At 34.4% G+C, this 16,262-nt stretch overlaps 1 protein-coding gene across 28 annotated transcripts in view; it reads right to left on the minus strand.

Annotated features, from left to right (window-relative positions):
• Nucleotides 1–16,262, minus strand: part of MAP2 (microtubule associated protein 2) — a 292,390-nt gene that overhangs the window by 14,291 nt on the left and 261,837 nt on the right. For 15 of the 28 annotated variants that reach the window (XM_059168192.1, XM_059168200.1, XM_059168199.1 and 12 more), the window contains 3 exons: nucleotides 14,620–14,790; nucleotides 13,514–13,661; nucleotides 8,557–8,897 (listed from right to left, as the gene is read on the minus strand). In XM_059168192.1, coding sequence (XP_059024175.1) covers nucleotides 8,557–8,897; nucleotides 13,514–13,661; nucleotides 14,620–14,790 — 660 coding nt within the window. The remainder of the gene's footprint in view (nucleotides 1–8,556; nucleotides 8,898–13,513; nucleotides 13,662–14,619; nucleotides 14,791–16,262) is intronic. The other 13 variants (XM_059168211.1, XM_059168210.1, XM_059168205.1 and 10 more) reach the window with 1 other exon arrangement.

Genomic DNA, 16,262 nt, shown 5'->3' on the forward strand with positions numbered 1-16,262 from the left:
CTGAGATATCGTATACCAAAAAAATACGACCACATTAGATATTTTTGAAGAATGAAAGTTCTCTGGAATAGATGATATTTTTCAAAGATTAACCTGTTAACAACCCTGTGCCCAGATTAAAATGCATAAAAACTTTATAGTCTATTTCAAATTTTAAATAACCCTGCCTATACTGATCAATAACTTCTTCAAAACTCCATGGATCAAATACAAGCAATAAATACATTAGAGCACACATTTAAACGGAAATAACACCTCATGTCAAAACATACAATTCCACAGAGCTGTAAAGGAAAAAGGATAAATTGGAGGACCCATTAAGGGGTCAGAAAAATTTTTCTATGCAGGCTGTGCCACACAGCACAGAAAAGGGAACCACATTAAAAACCTTGAGGTGAATAAATCATGCTGAAAAGTTTGAAAAGAATTGTTTGGTAGAACAGACATTGAGTTTAGGGATTGGCCTCATTGTTAAACATTGACATTACCTTTTTTTCTTCAGTTTAAATTTTTAAAAAAAATTTTAAGGAATAGAGGACCAAGTATAAAGGCAAAGACTTTTAAAGAGTTTGTTCAGTTGTATGAAAACAATGTGAGATTCAAGGTTGTTCCCAAGTTCTTGCTTGGCTTGTAAATGAACAGCAAACAAAAAAAGGTCTCTAGGAGTGCCTGGGTGGCTCAATCATTAAGCGTCGCATCTGCCTTCAGCTCAGGTTGAGGGATCGAGCCCCGCATCAGTCTCCCTGCTCAATGGGAAGCCTGTTCTCCCTCTCCCACTCTCACTGTTTATGTTCACTCTCTTGGTCTCTCTCTCTCTCTCTCTCTCCCTCTCCCACTCTCACTGTTTATGTTCACTCTCTTGGTCTCTCTCTCTGTCAAATAAATAAATAAATAATAAATAAAATCTTTAAAAAAAAAGGACTCTATGGGTCTTAGCTTTGTAAACCTAAAATAGTAATTATTTTTCATAGTTTTTAAAAAATAATTAATGTTTATAAAGCTTACTCCAAAACTTTTCATTACCTTACAAATGATACTTGAATTATAGTTTGACAGGCTATGTCTTTATGTCTTGCATAAAGACAGGGCCCACGATATCAAGGAGCTTTACTTTTGAGACAATATTGACTTTTTTTTTCTCTCTCTCTCTTACACACACACGCACACACACACACACACATACAACCTTGTCAATTCAATATAATGCATTTCAGTGAACAGCTTTCCTTCATGCTGGGTTGACAATATTTTAAAGTTCATGGGATATTTTATTACTTTTCTTATTTAGCACTTATTTTGGCCCAATGAGATGGAAAGAAATGGCTTGAAAAGAACTTAAAAATTACACAAGGGCAAGGCACTAGGGGAAGATGAAAAATGAGAAAAAAAAAAGTCATTTCTTTCCTGCATAGATGGTAGAGACCATGTCTTATTGTCTTGTTCCCCTTTTGTCACATAGGACACAACAGGAGCTTAGTAAATATTTGACAAAATGATATCCACATAAATGAGAAATAAACTAAATATGTTTCAGTTCTCTTTTAGATTATAATCTTATAAATTTACTTCTATGTTACTAGCACTCAGTAGATCCTTCATTGTGGTGGCCATCATAATTTTATATAATGAGAAAAAAGTTTCAGTATAATTTATTACTTGCCTCCAGCATTAGCTCCAGTTTCTCCTTGAATATCTAACTCAAAGCAACTTATTCAAATTAGATGTGAAAGGCCTAAAAAAGTCTCAAGATAATGCCCAAAACTTTATAAGAAAATATAAAAAAATTCTCTACATTTCACTCATTTCATTCCCTCCTTCCTCTCTGAATGCTCCCTCTTTCCCAATTACATTCCTCTTACTTCAGAAGCACTGAGTTTTGACTCAAGTTCAGCTTGCCCTCTGTGGTACAAATAATTAAGGAATCTATCAGACTAACTAAATGAATATTTTCAATAAACTCTAATGTAAAAATACTATCATACTCTAAGTAGAACCATGAATTTGAGAGCTTAAAGTGACCTCATGGTTTGCTTAAATGAGACACTGCTACATTATGATGGTGCTAATACATTAAATGAAATGGTACTACAGAAGTGTATTTTGTTGTTCATATTCTTTTTTTTTTAAAAGATATTATTTATTTATTTGACAGAGAGAGAGAGATCACAAGTAGACAGAGAGGCAAGCAGAGAGAAAGGGGAAAGCAAGCTCCCCACTGAGCAGAAAGCCTGATGTGGGACTCGATGCTAGGACCCTGAGATCATGACCTGAGCCGAAGGCAGACGCTTAACCCACTGAGCCACCCAGGTGTTCCTTGTTGTTCCTATTCTTATACAAGTATGAAAACTAAGGACCAGAGATGTCAGTATCTAAGGTCACATAATGAAAAACCTGGGCTTGGAACTCAGCGCTTATACCCTGGTCTAATACTCTTTTAGCCAAAATTCACTATAGTCCAAACATGGGAAGTTTCTTTGGGTCATAACTGTAATGGCACCAAGCATTCCCACTCATTAAGTCCATGCATATGGTGTTTCACCACATTCATTTAACTTTCAGTCAACAAATATTTATTGAGCACCTACTATGTATTGGACCCTGAGGATAGGATTGACCTCATCCTTAATTTCATGAAGTTTATAGTCTAGTAGGTGAGATAAGGTAGACATTAAATAACTAATTATATAATGGGATACTAAATTACAAGTGTGGTGAGAAGCATTGTCTACACCATGCAAATTATTTCAGATTGAGAAAAGAACTGAGGCAGGGAGACCAGTTAAAAAACTTAACAGCTACTGCATGGACACAGACAAGAGAAAATGGATCCTGTGCTAGAGTGGTGCAGAGCAGACTAGGAGAAATGGGTGGATTTAAGATTTAAGATGAGGACAGAGACATGAAAAGATGACTCTTAGGTTTTTGACTTGGCAAAGTCCTATTATTTGAATAGGCATAAAGATATTTAAAAAGAATCATTTAACTTGAACTTTCCACTCTCAAATATCTACATGGCAGCAGCCACATTGATGCTTCTGGTGTTCCTAAAACACACCAGGTCTGCTTCCAACCCAGGGCTTCTGCATGTGCAATTTTCTCTGCCAGAAATGCTCTCCCTCAGTTATCTACGTGGTTCAGCAGTTCCTTAAAATACTCCAATTATCACCTTCTTGATACTTTTCTAGTCATTCTATCAAGACATGTCATCTCTTCTCCACATATTTTAAATCTCTTCCTTGATTTGTTGTTGCCTTTCTCACTTTGTGACATATTTTTTCCTACATAATATTTTATGACTTGTTTTTCTTCCTAGAATGTAAATTCTACAAAGGTAGGAATTTCAAAAATTTTTGTCTGTCTTGTTCGTTGTTATATTCTCAGTATCCAGAACACCTTATGGAACATAGTGGGTACTCAATAAATACCTGCTGAATAAATAATGAGTAAAATGAATGTACAGCTTTGACTTTCTGGAATTATTGAGGAAATACAAGAAAACACCATTTATTTTAAAGATGCCAAGGTAGATTTTAAAATTAATATTTCATTGTATGTCCTTGATATTATCTACAGGAATTTGGAAGTTGGTGTCTATACTCTATTTAAAAGATTGATTTTTAGAATTATTTAAAAAAATAATCTGCCAGTTGTAGGAGAATAAAAGATATGATAAGAATACAACAAAACTTTCCAAATTTAATAGTCTCTACTTTTCAGTAGGGTATTACTCAAACACATTATTTGCATTAAATTATTTCACATAATATTATAAAGGATCAAAACCCTTACATTTCAATCCTGATGTGATAAAACCTCAGTGTGGGAGGTGTGGGAGAAAGTATTAAATAAAGTGTTGCCATCCTCATGTTTTGCAACCAAAGTTAAAGCAAACAAACAATAACTAAGGTGCATTAAATTGCATACTTTGTAGAAAAGTGACTACTCTTCATTAAATACAAAATTATAGAACTTGAATTTATAGCTTTGACATTAAAGGATGTTATTAGAAGCTATATATGCAAAATATGGGTACTGTAAGGACTTCTGTTTCTTTGTGAAAATGTGAAATGTAGGCTATGAGAAGCTGAATATCTCTGATATCCAATGTTTCTTAGTTCAATGGATTGATATAGAAGTGAGGGATAGAAGATAGATTATTTTATTTCTAGAATGTGAGGATATACTTCAAAGGTCCTAGTCTAATGGATTTATCTAAATCAATTTTCTGCTAGGCAGAAAGATGCTATGGCAACACTAACTGGGAAGATAATAGACTGACAAATTCGGTAAGATTCTTTATATAAGAGAGAAGTACTGTTCTCTTCTTGAGCAGGAGTGACTTGCTTGAAGATGCCACCATCTTTTAGTTCACCTGCTCTAAAATGACTGACTGCTCCATGAATAAAGAAGTACTCACCAAAGAAGTATATAACTTAGAGGGCAAGCAATCAAATCCACAGGCACTGCCTTGCAGAGATCATGACCTATGTAATAACCATCCTATCCAACAACTATAAATGGAAACAGCCTTTGTGAAACCACCTCACCAGTAACTTTCAACTATGACAAGAGTACACAAAAATTGTGGTTTGTATACTGATCTTCATAAGGCTGATGGAGGAAAAAAAAAAGAAATTTATTAAAGCACATAACAGTAATCCACATAAATCAAAGCACCTATAAAAAAGCCCATGCATTGATAGAAAAGGTAAGAAGTATTATTCACTGAGTTCCTGCCTAATTTTTTTATGCCATGCATTTAGAGAAATTTTTTTTCTACTTTTGTTTATATCAATCAGGTGTGTTCTTAAAAAGCTAACACTACTTATTCTAAAATTTAGATTGAGATTTGATGTAGAATAGGGAGCTAACTATATTGAAATAGTTTTAAATTAATACACTTACTAAGACAGCCTTACCCAAGCCTTGAGTTAAATTAACCAAGGTCACTATCTACAGTGAATCTAAGATTGCGTATGTTCTTTCCAGTAGAATGAATTCGTGCTTCAGCAGAAAAGATTAACTTTATTGCTTTATGTAAAGCTCCTCATGTTGTCATCTCTTTTCTCTCTTCCATTAGGCCTTGATTTGCCTCACTGAACTGAGCCACAAAGTTAAGTCTCTCTTCTAACACAAAATCAGACCTTTAAGAGAAGTGATGATCGCTGTGAGCATACAACCTACACAGATGGAAGAGCAGGAAATGCCCAAATTGAAGCAGATAATAAGGCTTCCCAACTTGGAAAGCTGTTGAACTTCCAAGACATATATAGTTTTTATTATCTGTTTCCCCTCCCAATTCTTAGTGATTGCACAAACAGCAGTAATACAGCTTTTAAAATTAAATTATTCACACACAATCTAACACTCTGGATTTTGTAACAACAGAGCCCTTGTAGAAGAATTAAGGTTACATCTATAAATTTGCTCCCTTATGTATCAATAAGAATTGTGTGACTACTTTTCTCAATATCTGCTTATCTCTATTACACAACTTGCCTCCAACAATAAGTACTGCTATTGTCCTGTCCTTGTCATGGATTCTGAGTTGACTACTGTCATTCCAACATCCTAGGTTTATCCAGTTTATAGTTGGGAACGACGGGCCAGTAGCTTCAATTTCCCCAACAGACTGTGGTTATGCATCCTTAATCAGAGAACAAGGGTCTTGAGTATATCATCTTGACAATTTCTAAGAAGCTTTAACATAAAATTTTTCCCAGTCATTCTTTGAAGTGGAAACTCTAACAATCCAGTCCAAACCTGCAGTTTAACATGTACAGAAAAAGAATCTTGCCTCACTTCTTGTGTTTGAGGCTTTTAACGGGATAACGTTAAAGCGGTAAGTGATATATTTTTCCTACAAAGACAGTTCAACTGCGGTTACACCTCAATCTCCCAGTTCATTTCCCCCTCTAATTTAAACATATTATCCCATCTATCACAAAATAGAGGCAAATATCTTCCTTCCTTCTGTTTCTTATCTTAGTGTGGAAATACCTCCTGGTTTTCCAACAAAAGTCACTTCATAACTCCTCTGTTGTGGATTTTTTCCCCAAATCATCTGCAGTTGAGATAGGATAATTTTTCAGCAGGTTTAATACTCGCCTTATGAAAGAAGAGATGTTCTTCAAATGACACTGTGAGTTAAGGCTGTTTCTGTTCTGTAATTTTTGTGTCATTTGTCTTTATTAGTCCTTAATTACCACAATCTTTAAGGCAGTTTTAGTCGAGTTCAAAAGAATAAGGCATCTTTAGGTCAGTTTTATGAATTACTGAGTATAGCAGAAGTCAAGTGAAATTAGACATAAAAATATCCATAGGTATGGTAAAGAACCGGAAAGAAAAAGAAGTATTCCCATTTTTTTGGATTGGTTTAACCTTAGTGATTCTGGCAAAGCTCATGCTAAAACCATTCTTCATGCCTCTCTACGTTGAGGAGTCATTTGAGTAGGACCAAATAGTATAGAATTTTCACGTCAAATTATATCAATAATTATTCCGTTTTAGTTGAATTTTCTTTTTGGTTTCAAGAAAATGTCTGAGATAAATTATGTTCCTTTGTGATTCTATGAAGAAACATATTATTTTCAGTATCAGTATTTTCTGGACTATAAGACAGTAAACCCCACATTTAAATAAGGAAAATACTACATACAAGGACATTTATAGAAAGAGAATGGATTTTAAATGTAAATAATAGTCACAACCTTTTAAGAGGTATCTCATCAGAAATTAAAATGATAAACTTTTAAGTTGGCACTAAATTGATTTTATTCAACTTAGTCTGTCATTTTTATATAAATAAAACAATGTTTTATTTATATAAAAATGCTTTTATTTATATAAAAATGCTTTATATTTCCTAAAGGCCACCAATATTTCATTCTCTTGGATGTGCAAAACTCTGAGGAATGCAACAGCAATATGAGATTTATAAAATCACAGGATCAAATTTGGCAGAATTAGTTTTTTGTTTTGTTTTGTTTAAAAAGATTTCTTGTAGGGGCGCCTGGGTGGCTCAGTGGGTTAAGCCTCTGCCTTCCGCTCAGGTCATGATCTCAGGGTCCTGGGATTGAGCCCCACATCGGGCTCTCTGCTCAGCAGGGAGCCTGCTTCCTCCTCTCTCTCTGCCTGCCTCTCTATCTACTTGTGATCTCTCTATATATATCAAATAAAATCTTGAAAAAAAAAATTTCTTGTAGCTCATATTTTAATAACATATTTTTATGAAAAAGCATTTGTCTATGACTTTATTATTACAGAATGTTAGTCATTCCACAAAAGGCATATGGACCACCACCACCACCCTTGGCTTCCCCCATATCCTTTGGTGAGTTTTTCATAACTCCTTGGGCTTTCTTGAACAGAATCACAGAGAGACAACAAAGAAGTTTGTTGCTAAAGGAAGAAGCAATGCTGAATTTTTGTTTCAGCAGTGAGTAGGAGTCTTTGATAATTTCACATTTTGGCAAGATCTTTCTTCTAAACCTTCCTGAAAATACATTTTCTTTGGCATGAAAGAGGGACACCAAAAATCAGTGACAGAAAATATAAGATAGACAAGAAAGAATGGCAGAAAAGAACACTGTACTTAAAGGAAAGTCTTTCGGGAATGTTGAGAGGGCATCGCAAGTTTGTTGATGTACAAAGGAAATTATTACTTTCTTTCTTCTTTCTCTCAAGATGAGTGTTTTATAAACACTTTAGTGATAAGGCAAATGATCCCAAAGGCAGATCAATATCACAAAGGAAATACAAAATGGTATTTGTATTATCTCCTTCCAGGCTAGTTGCTTCATCTAAACACACAGTGTAGAAACAAGGTTGAGGTCAAGGCAAAATTCAAAGGCTCCTGGTTGGCAAAAAAAAAGTGAATGTTTGTACTGGAGCCGAAGTTAAGAATTAATAGGTAGAGCTTTACCAATAACCCTCTTCAATACAATTAATCTTAAGGAGAAGTTCTAATCCTATAATTTCATTCATCAGAACTATTCAGAACTATTATCAACATGAATGTCCACCTTTACAATTTTTTAAACATACGTTGCCAGAGAAGAAATCTGGTGAATGATGTTGATCTGGGAATGAACATGGGGAAATGGTAGAAGATATCATAGGAAATCAAAGAAGAAAGGAAGGAGATAAAAGCAAAATCACTAAAAGATCATCAAATGAGGTCACAGTCAGGATCTAAACTACAACACTCTAATTTGTATCAGAAATGTAAGTTTAATCTCTTTTGCTAAAGTCCACAGGGCAACAGACACATTCAGAAAAGATCAGCTAGGCAATCAATGGAAAGATTCTCCTGTATGGGGAAATCAAATTTACCTGATAACCAGAAGGAATGGATATGCCATGTGATTTTCATGATATTTTATAAGCCAGCTTTCTCAGACGAGATCCAATTTCTTGGCAATAAATCATAACCAGTAACATTTTAACACCTCCAACCCCCTTTCATGGTAAGAACTGTTCGTTTATAATGTGAGGAAGGGGATTTTAGTGGGATTTTACTTCTGACAGCAAGTATGTTGTTCATGTGATTCTTACCTGCCCCCCTTTAGGCTGGTATTTGATGTTGTCTGTCGATCCAATTTTGGATTTGACATTCTTCAGGTCTGGCAGTGGTTGGTTAATAAGCCGAAGCTGCTTCGGAGTAGCGGGGGATTTTGGAGGAGTACGTATGATGGCAACTTTCTTCTCACTGGGCACCAAGATGGCAGATTTGGGGGTTCCTGGTGTGTGAGGGGTCCTGGGGTAGCTCGGGGTTCCAGGAGTGCCTGGCGTGCGTGAAGAATAGCTTGGTGGGGTGCCAGGAGTGATGGCAGTTGATCCAGGGGTAGTGGGTGTGGAAGTTCCACTCTTTCCTGCTCTGCGAATCGGCTCTGACCCTATATAAACGAACACAACCAAACCAAACTAACGCCACAGCATCAGAAAATTCTTGAGACATCCTCTTTCCTCAGGCTGTTAGAACTCACAATACATGAACTTTTTAAAGAGTTTAGAAGATTTGCGGATTACAACAATGCCCCAAAAGGTGAAACTTCCTTTTTTTAGGCTTATAACCTGGTGACATTTTTGAACATGCATTGCTATCAGAGCAAAGAAAGAACTTGGGTTTTCTTGATTTATTCTTCTTACTTCTCATTATGAAGGCATCAGAATTTTTTATCCTTGTGGGATCATTAAGGCATGTGGATCTGCTGTAAGTTAGCAGAAGAGTCTGCCCTTCACGTTCCTTGTGGGTTAGTATTTACTAAAGATTTCTTGAATGATGTGTGGATCACTTGCTCTTTTGTGCAATAAGTTCATTCCAAGATTCAGGTAGGCATACAACTGTGTACTGCTAGCAATAGATTTTGACCCGTGTACATAGTCATTTATTAAATTGTATTTCAACGTTACTCTTTCAGCTTATATTGAGGAATGCTGTGAGTTACAAATGTGTTTACTAAAATCTATGCAATTATATCAGACATTGTTCTACAGTATCATGTATTTCCTTTTTATGGAAGTTTGGCTCAGCTCTTAATACCAAAAAATATCTATTTCTCTTCTTAGAAAAATGGGACTTTTTAAAAAAGGTTTTATTTATTTATTTGACAGAGAGAGATCACAAGTAGGCAGAGAGGCAGGCAGAGAGAGGGGGAAGCAGGCTCCCCACCGAGCAAAGAGCCCGATGTGGGGCTTGATCCCAGGACCCTGAAATCATGACCCAAGCTGATGGCAGAGGCTTAACCCACTGAGCCACCCGGGTGCCCCCAGAAAAATAGGATATTTTAATAACATAATCACAGTGAATCTTGTGCCCGATTGTTTTCTCTTATGTTTTCGTTACTAGTTTGCAGTTTGGAGTCAAATTAGTAACCCCCACCCCGCCGGCCACTGTCAATTATATAGGCTATTGTGAGATGCATCTCTTTGCCTCAACCTGACTTTAGGGTCATTTTATTATTTAACTTCTTCCTCCTATTTTCCTATATTATATTTCTTTCATATTAACTTTGTAACTGTGTGTTGGAATGCCATTTCCAATACTTTTTTGAAAGCGTAACACTATAGATGAGACTACACCACCTTACAGATTTCAAAGCCCTTTTGTGAATACCAAACATTTGATGACCAACAAACACAGTAGTTAGAGACAGCTTTTATTGTTCCTAATCTAAGAATGAGGACATTGAGTCTCATTTACCCAGATGATACTAAATTCTAAGCCACATACAATATTTAGTTTCTTAGCCTTAAAAATCTTTGGCTTAAAATAACACATGGATTTTAATAATAGGGCACTTATTTACATTGTTTACATTTATTATTCAAATTCCTTCACTTTTTTGGGTATTTTACAGGAAGGGCATAAATTTTATTTTTTATTACTAAGTATGTATACTTTGTAGGATCAATAAATCTTCTAGAAATTTTGTAGAGGATAAAGGTATAACTCATTAACTTTTAAATCAATGAAGTAGAAGGGATCTTTGAGTCATTGGTGTGGGAAGTTCTTCCTGAGAAAGGGGATAATTAATCTTTGCTGAAATAATTACAAAGAGTGAGCTCAAGAGAGCTTCATAGATAATTATAATCTACAGGCAATATTTATTTACCCATTGGTCTGGGTTCGGTCTCCTGAAGAAACATAATTATTTCACTTCTTTCAGTGAACAGTTTTTATGTATGAAGCGAAAGTTGCCCTGTGTCCTTTGTTTTTTTTTTAACATAAGGGCAAACGATAGGTAGACTCCTCAACCAACAATATGAAATTGGATATAAGAAGACTATGCAATAAATTAGTGTGTATTCTATGACTTTTATCACTTTCCACAAAAAGGACATTTCAAAACCAGGATGATACAGACACATCCAACTTCCTTTGTACATAGTTTGTTTTTGGACTGAGTTTTCGATGTTTGAGTCAGTCACTGTGTCCTTCAGAAAAATCTCTTCAGGGGCTCCTGGGTGGCTCAGTGGGTTAGAACCTCTGCCTTCGGCTCTGGTCATGATCCCAGGGTCCTGGGATCGAGCCCCGCATCGGGCTCTCTGCTCAGCGGGGAGCCTGCTTTTCCCCTCTCTCTCTGCCTGCCTCTCTGCCTACTTGTGATCTCTCTCTGTCAAATAAATAAATAACATCATTAAAAAAAAAAAAAGAAAAATCTCTTCAGAAACTTCATTTCTTCCTTAAATGTTTTCATCATGACATTGGTGTCATGATGATGAAGGTGATGAAGTCATATTAATATTAATAATAATATTAATATTCTTATTAATATTATAAGCTCAGGTCTTTTTGGGAACAGGATATTCTCTCTTATTTGTCACTGTACCTAACACTGATGCCTTTCATGGGACCTGAACACAGTAGAAGTTCAACATATTTCCTTTTTTAATAGTACAAATTGGATTCAGAATTTATCAGTGTGTTGAGGTTACTTCATGGAGACTAAGCTGAAGCAATATTCTGCATGTGCAGAACAAGTTTCCTTAAAAGAAATAAAATTTTTTAAAGTAAGGGTCATTTCTATACTCATAGAAAATGGTGTTAAACTTCAGAAAACTAAGGAATGAAGGTTTTGTGTTACATCTGAAGAATGAAGAAAAACCAAAAGCATTAAGCCCTAACACCACTGTTCAACAGATACAATCAATTTGTAGTGTAATAAATTATATTCTTGTCTTCAAAACGACAAAGTTGAGCATTTCCTATTTGTTCTGAAACCAAGTTAAATCTGAATTAATAAAGCAATTTAAAAAATATTTATGAAAAATACATATTCACGAATTACTTTGTTCAGCTTATTAATCTTGGTTCTTACTAATCTTGTCAACTCCTCAATGACAATGCCTTTCTCTCCACTTGGGCTAACTGCCTAGCTTTGTTTCTCTCAGCTCTTTTACAAAATGCCACGACATGTCTATGCGCAGTTATAGAGATGATGGGCAAACAGGAGGAGGTATATTGCTTGCTCTTCTAGTTGTCTTAATGCTTTTTAGTTATTGCTAGATAGAGAGAAAATAAACCCTATGCCCTGAGATTATCAGAGTATGAATTATGTTAATTACCGCCTAATAAAATACATTATACTTATGAACATGAGTTAGAAAGTCAAAATAGAATTGGTTCAGAAATAAAAACAATTTGTATGCAGATGCACTTTAAAAGGCAGAGCACAGTGGTTTGAAGATGTGGATTTATGGATAAAATGCCATTTTGCTTCCATAACCACAAATAGAAGCATAATTCAAAGTTGGTTATCTGAACAGCATCTATATTACTGATGCCCAATTCCAACTCCATATATTTGGAGTTAAGGTCTTTTCTCAAGAGATTACTCTCTTAATTGCCTTCTTTGCTAGTTCATTTGAATATTTTCGTTACGAAAGAGTTCAGTGATTTTAAAGTATTTCTGGCATGTATTTCAAAGAGTGTTAATTTTTCATGAAACTAAGTGGTGTGTAGGTCACAACTGCTTGAAATACAATAAACACTTTCACTTTAGGCAAAAAACATGCTTTAAGTGCCATACAAAATAGTCACATTTGAAGCGGGCCAACTATTATTAAATATTTTAGGAATTAAGTGGTAAAATCAACTAAAATAAGATAGTAGTTGCAATTTCTACCATTTTGAATGGGTTTTAAATGACAGAGATTATATTCTCCAAGCGATTCTACATAGCAGTTTTCTAGTACTATTTCTTCCAAATAAATATAAAGAAGATATTAAGAGAGCAGGTTGTGAAGTTATCAGTGAGCTGTAAACCAAATTCAACCACTTTCTATCTTAGTAGCATTGGACAAGTTACTCTATTTTTTCTTATCAGTAGATTTAATGAGGTTATTAATACCTAACCATCAGCACTGTTATTTAAATTGAATGAAAAACGTGTCTTCAGGTTTTAGCATCTATATGTGCTCAATAAATGGTAACTATTCTTGTTGTAATAGAAACATGTTTATGAAAATAATTTGAATCCATGCCTTAACTAGATAATCTTGGTAGTAACACAACTCCTGAGTGCGTAATGATTGGAACATTTTTGTATTTTTTTATTAAAACTGTGATAACTGCCAACCAGTTCATTACGGGCCATCAATCAAAAGAAGCTGAAACTATTGCTCTGAACATGTGATGTGTAAACCCTCTTTGGAATGCAAATTCTTAACAAATTGAGCAGAATCTGATGTTTTGATTATTGGGTCTCCAGTAAGATTTTAGGACTTGGATTCCTAAGAGGTTAAGCTTAAATAGATATATATTTTTTAAAAAATTCCTGACTATTGGTTTTCTCTATTAATTACTTCTTAGTAGGTCTCATTTTCCACAACAATCATTTTAACTCACACAGGTGTTTTGGATCCATCAATAGTTTGATTTTCTGATTCCTGGAGGAAATATAATCTGTTCTCAGTGTGTGTTTTCCTTGGAAGACGTAAAATATAAACACATAATAAGCTCTATGCCACTTAAAGGATTAAAAAGGAAGCCAAATGAAAATAAACCTACTGGTAGTCCGCCGGGCTGAAGAGGAGATGGAACTGTTGAGAGAGAATGAATTCTCATCTCTGTCTCCTGACACACCACGACGAGGAGGGAGAATGGAGGAGGGTCTGGGCAGAGAAGAGCGCTTTTCTGGGCTCTTGGTTACTCCATCCTGATTGGAGGAAAAACAAATTGGATTCTAGTCAATCTTCAATTACACAAAGTGATTACATTGCTCTATTTTTCCTCTCATGCTGATAGATAAATTTCTTTTAATATATACTACTGAATTTCATATATTTATAAGCATTTCTACTTTGAAACTTAGAAAGAGTTTATATTTGCCTAGAAGTTTTATAAAATATGTTATTTTGGAGTTAGTTCTAATAATTGATCATGAAATTCAAATTCTAAATAATAAATGGGTAAAATGAATTTACTCAAGTAATCTCCAGTGAATTAATAATTTTACTAAAAAAATCTTCATCAGCATAATAACTTATTAATCAGAAAGGGCTGCAAGGGACATTGCATGCATACCACTTATGTCCATTATGTGATTGGAATTCTAAGTACTTTTCATCCATTTATGATTTAATTCTTGCCACAAAATACTATGTGCATTTTATAGCCAAGGAAACAGGCTGAATTAGTTTATGTAATTTTTCCAAGATCACCAAGTTGATAAGTAGTAGCAGAGGGAGTATTAAATCCTGATGTGTCTGATTGAGTTCAAATGGTATATTATATTAAATAGAATTTGCCATTATTAGATGATACAATATTATATGTTATACACTATGAATAATATATATTTATTACATATAGTATGTGTAGTATTATGTAGAATACATTTTATTTTATTGGTTTGTGTTTGAAATTCTACAAAACACCAAATAAATAAATAAACAAATAAATAATAATGAACAGTCTACCTAGAAAGAGACTTTTTTTTAACTGATTGATTATTAATAACTATTGAGGCTTTCATTTGTGTTTAAGAGGCTTTATGGTTTATATGTCAAATATTTTAAAGTTTAGTCTTTGTTTTTTATATATTTACTGAATTGTGTCTTATAACCTCCAAAATTATTTTCTTTTCTGAACCTTCAGTTGACCTGCTGCCTTACCTTGTTCCCTGATTCTGAGTATGGCAAACGGTCTGTGGAGCCTGCTGAGGTGGACTGTATTGAAAAACTGTCAGAAAATGAAGCCCTTTGAGACGTACTAAGGCATGCGGAACTGGATCTTGGGGACTTTGAGCTACCCTGTAAGGCAGGAATCTTTGACAAGGTAGAATTCTAGCCATGAAAGAAAACAAACAAAATCACAAAATAAATCAAACTATGAAATAAAAGGAAAATAAAAAAATGTATAAACATATAAGAAATTAAATGCCAACTTTTAATAAGACCACATGATAAATGATTATAATCAATGCTAGGAATATATATTTATGTTAGAACAAGAGATTTTCATTGAGTAACTCATTTTTAACTGGAACTAACTTAAGAATATTCACATATGAGAATATAGACCAAAATATTCTTCATGAATTCTACATATAAGTTCTGGTTAATCCATAAGTCTCCCATGATACTCTATTTGGAAAGCATCTTGAGAGTTGGTTGGAATTGTTCCCTTAATAAATATAACCTTGGAGGTATATTTATAATCAATGTCTTGATCACATTTCAAGAACTTTAGAACAAGGTGTATTTAAGACTTCATAATAGAAAATACTTTCTTAAAGTTGAGAAAATATATTTTTACATATCTACATTGACTTCATCAGAAAATCACAGATTTTATATAAAATTAGCTCATTTTATGAGTAAAATGCCTACTGGGGGCCAAGTTATCCTATAGAATTAGTAACATTTTTATGCATAGACCACAGTTTGTATAATGTGTTAGAAATTCCAGGCATCAATAGTCCCCTGAGAGATAGTCAGCAAGTGAAAATCAGTGGGTTGGATGAACAGCTTTGGAAGGACACTAATGTTCACATGCTATATACATGTCTCATGGGGGGACTTTGTTAAAAATACAGAAAGGTATGATGAACCCAAGAATATCTTGTCTTCAATAATTAATATGATATAGCTGTTACAAAAACAGCAGTTAAGATTGATGGCTTTATCTCAAGTTTTAAGTTCCACAGGCACTTTAATGGGGGCAGATCCATTAACAGACTGCACGCATCACTTCTTATTTTATAGACCCAGTGTCCTGTGTGGCTGGTGGGCCTGGGTTGACCCAGGTATTTCTTCTCTAATTAAGGCTAGCCACAGAACAGCAAATTTCAAAAGTGATACGGGAAAGAAAAAAAAATGGAATAACTGCATTAACTCAAATTAAGAGACAACTTGCTCAGAACAAAGACAAAACACAACAAATACACCACAAATGAAATGAAGAATTATAGGTCAGGTTCACAATAAAGATCAATTGAAAAATCACAAAGAATTGTTCTGATGGATGTACTGAAATCACAGATAAATAAGAGTTGGTCTTGGGGTTTTAGGAAATTTTTAAGAAGAGGATGAAGTTATGAGGAAAGAAAAAAAAATGTTAAACGAGAAAAAGAAAGAATCGTGGCCTAATCTCTCTTCTTCAGAAAGGTGAGATGGTATTTCTAAGGATTAGCTTTGTGTCAGAAGATGTACATGGTGTTTTTCCTAAGTGTAAGCATCAACCACAAATTCTCATTAGGTTATTTGATGACAAAGGTACTTGAAAATTTCCTAAATATTTTTCAAACAAACAAAAT

Source organism: Mustela lutreola, chromosome 3 (genome assembly GCF_030435805.1).
Source record: "Mustela lutreola isolate mMusLut2 chromosome 3, mMusLut2.pri, whole genome shotgun sequence".
In the NCBI taxonomy this organism is placed as follows: Eukaryota; Metazoa; Chordata; class Mammalia; order Carnivora; family Mustelidae; genus Mustela; species Mustela lutreola.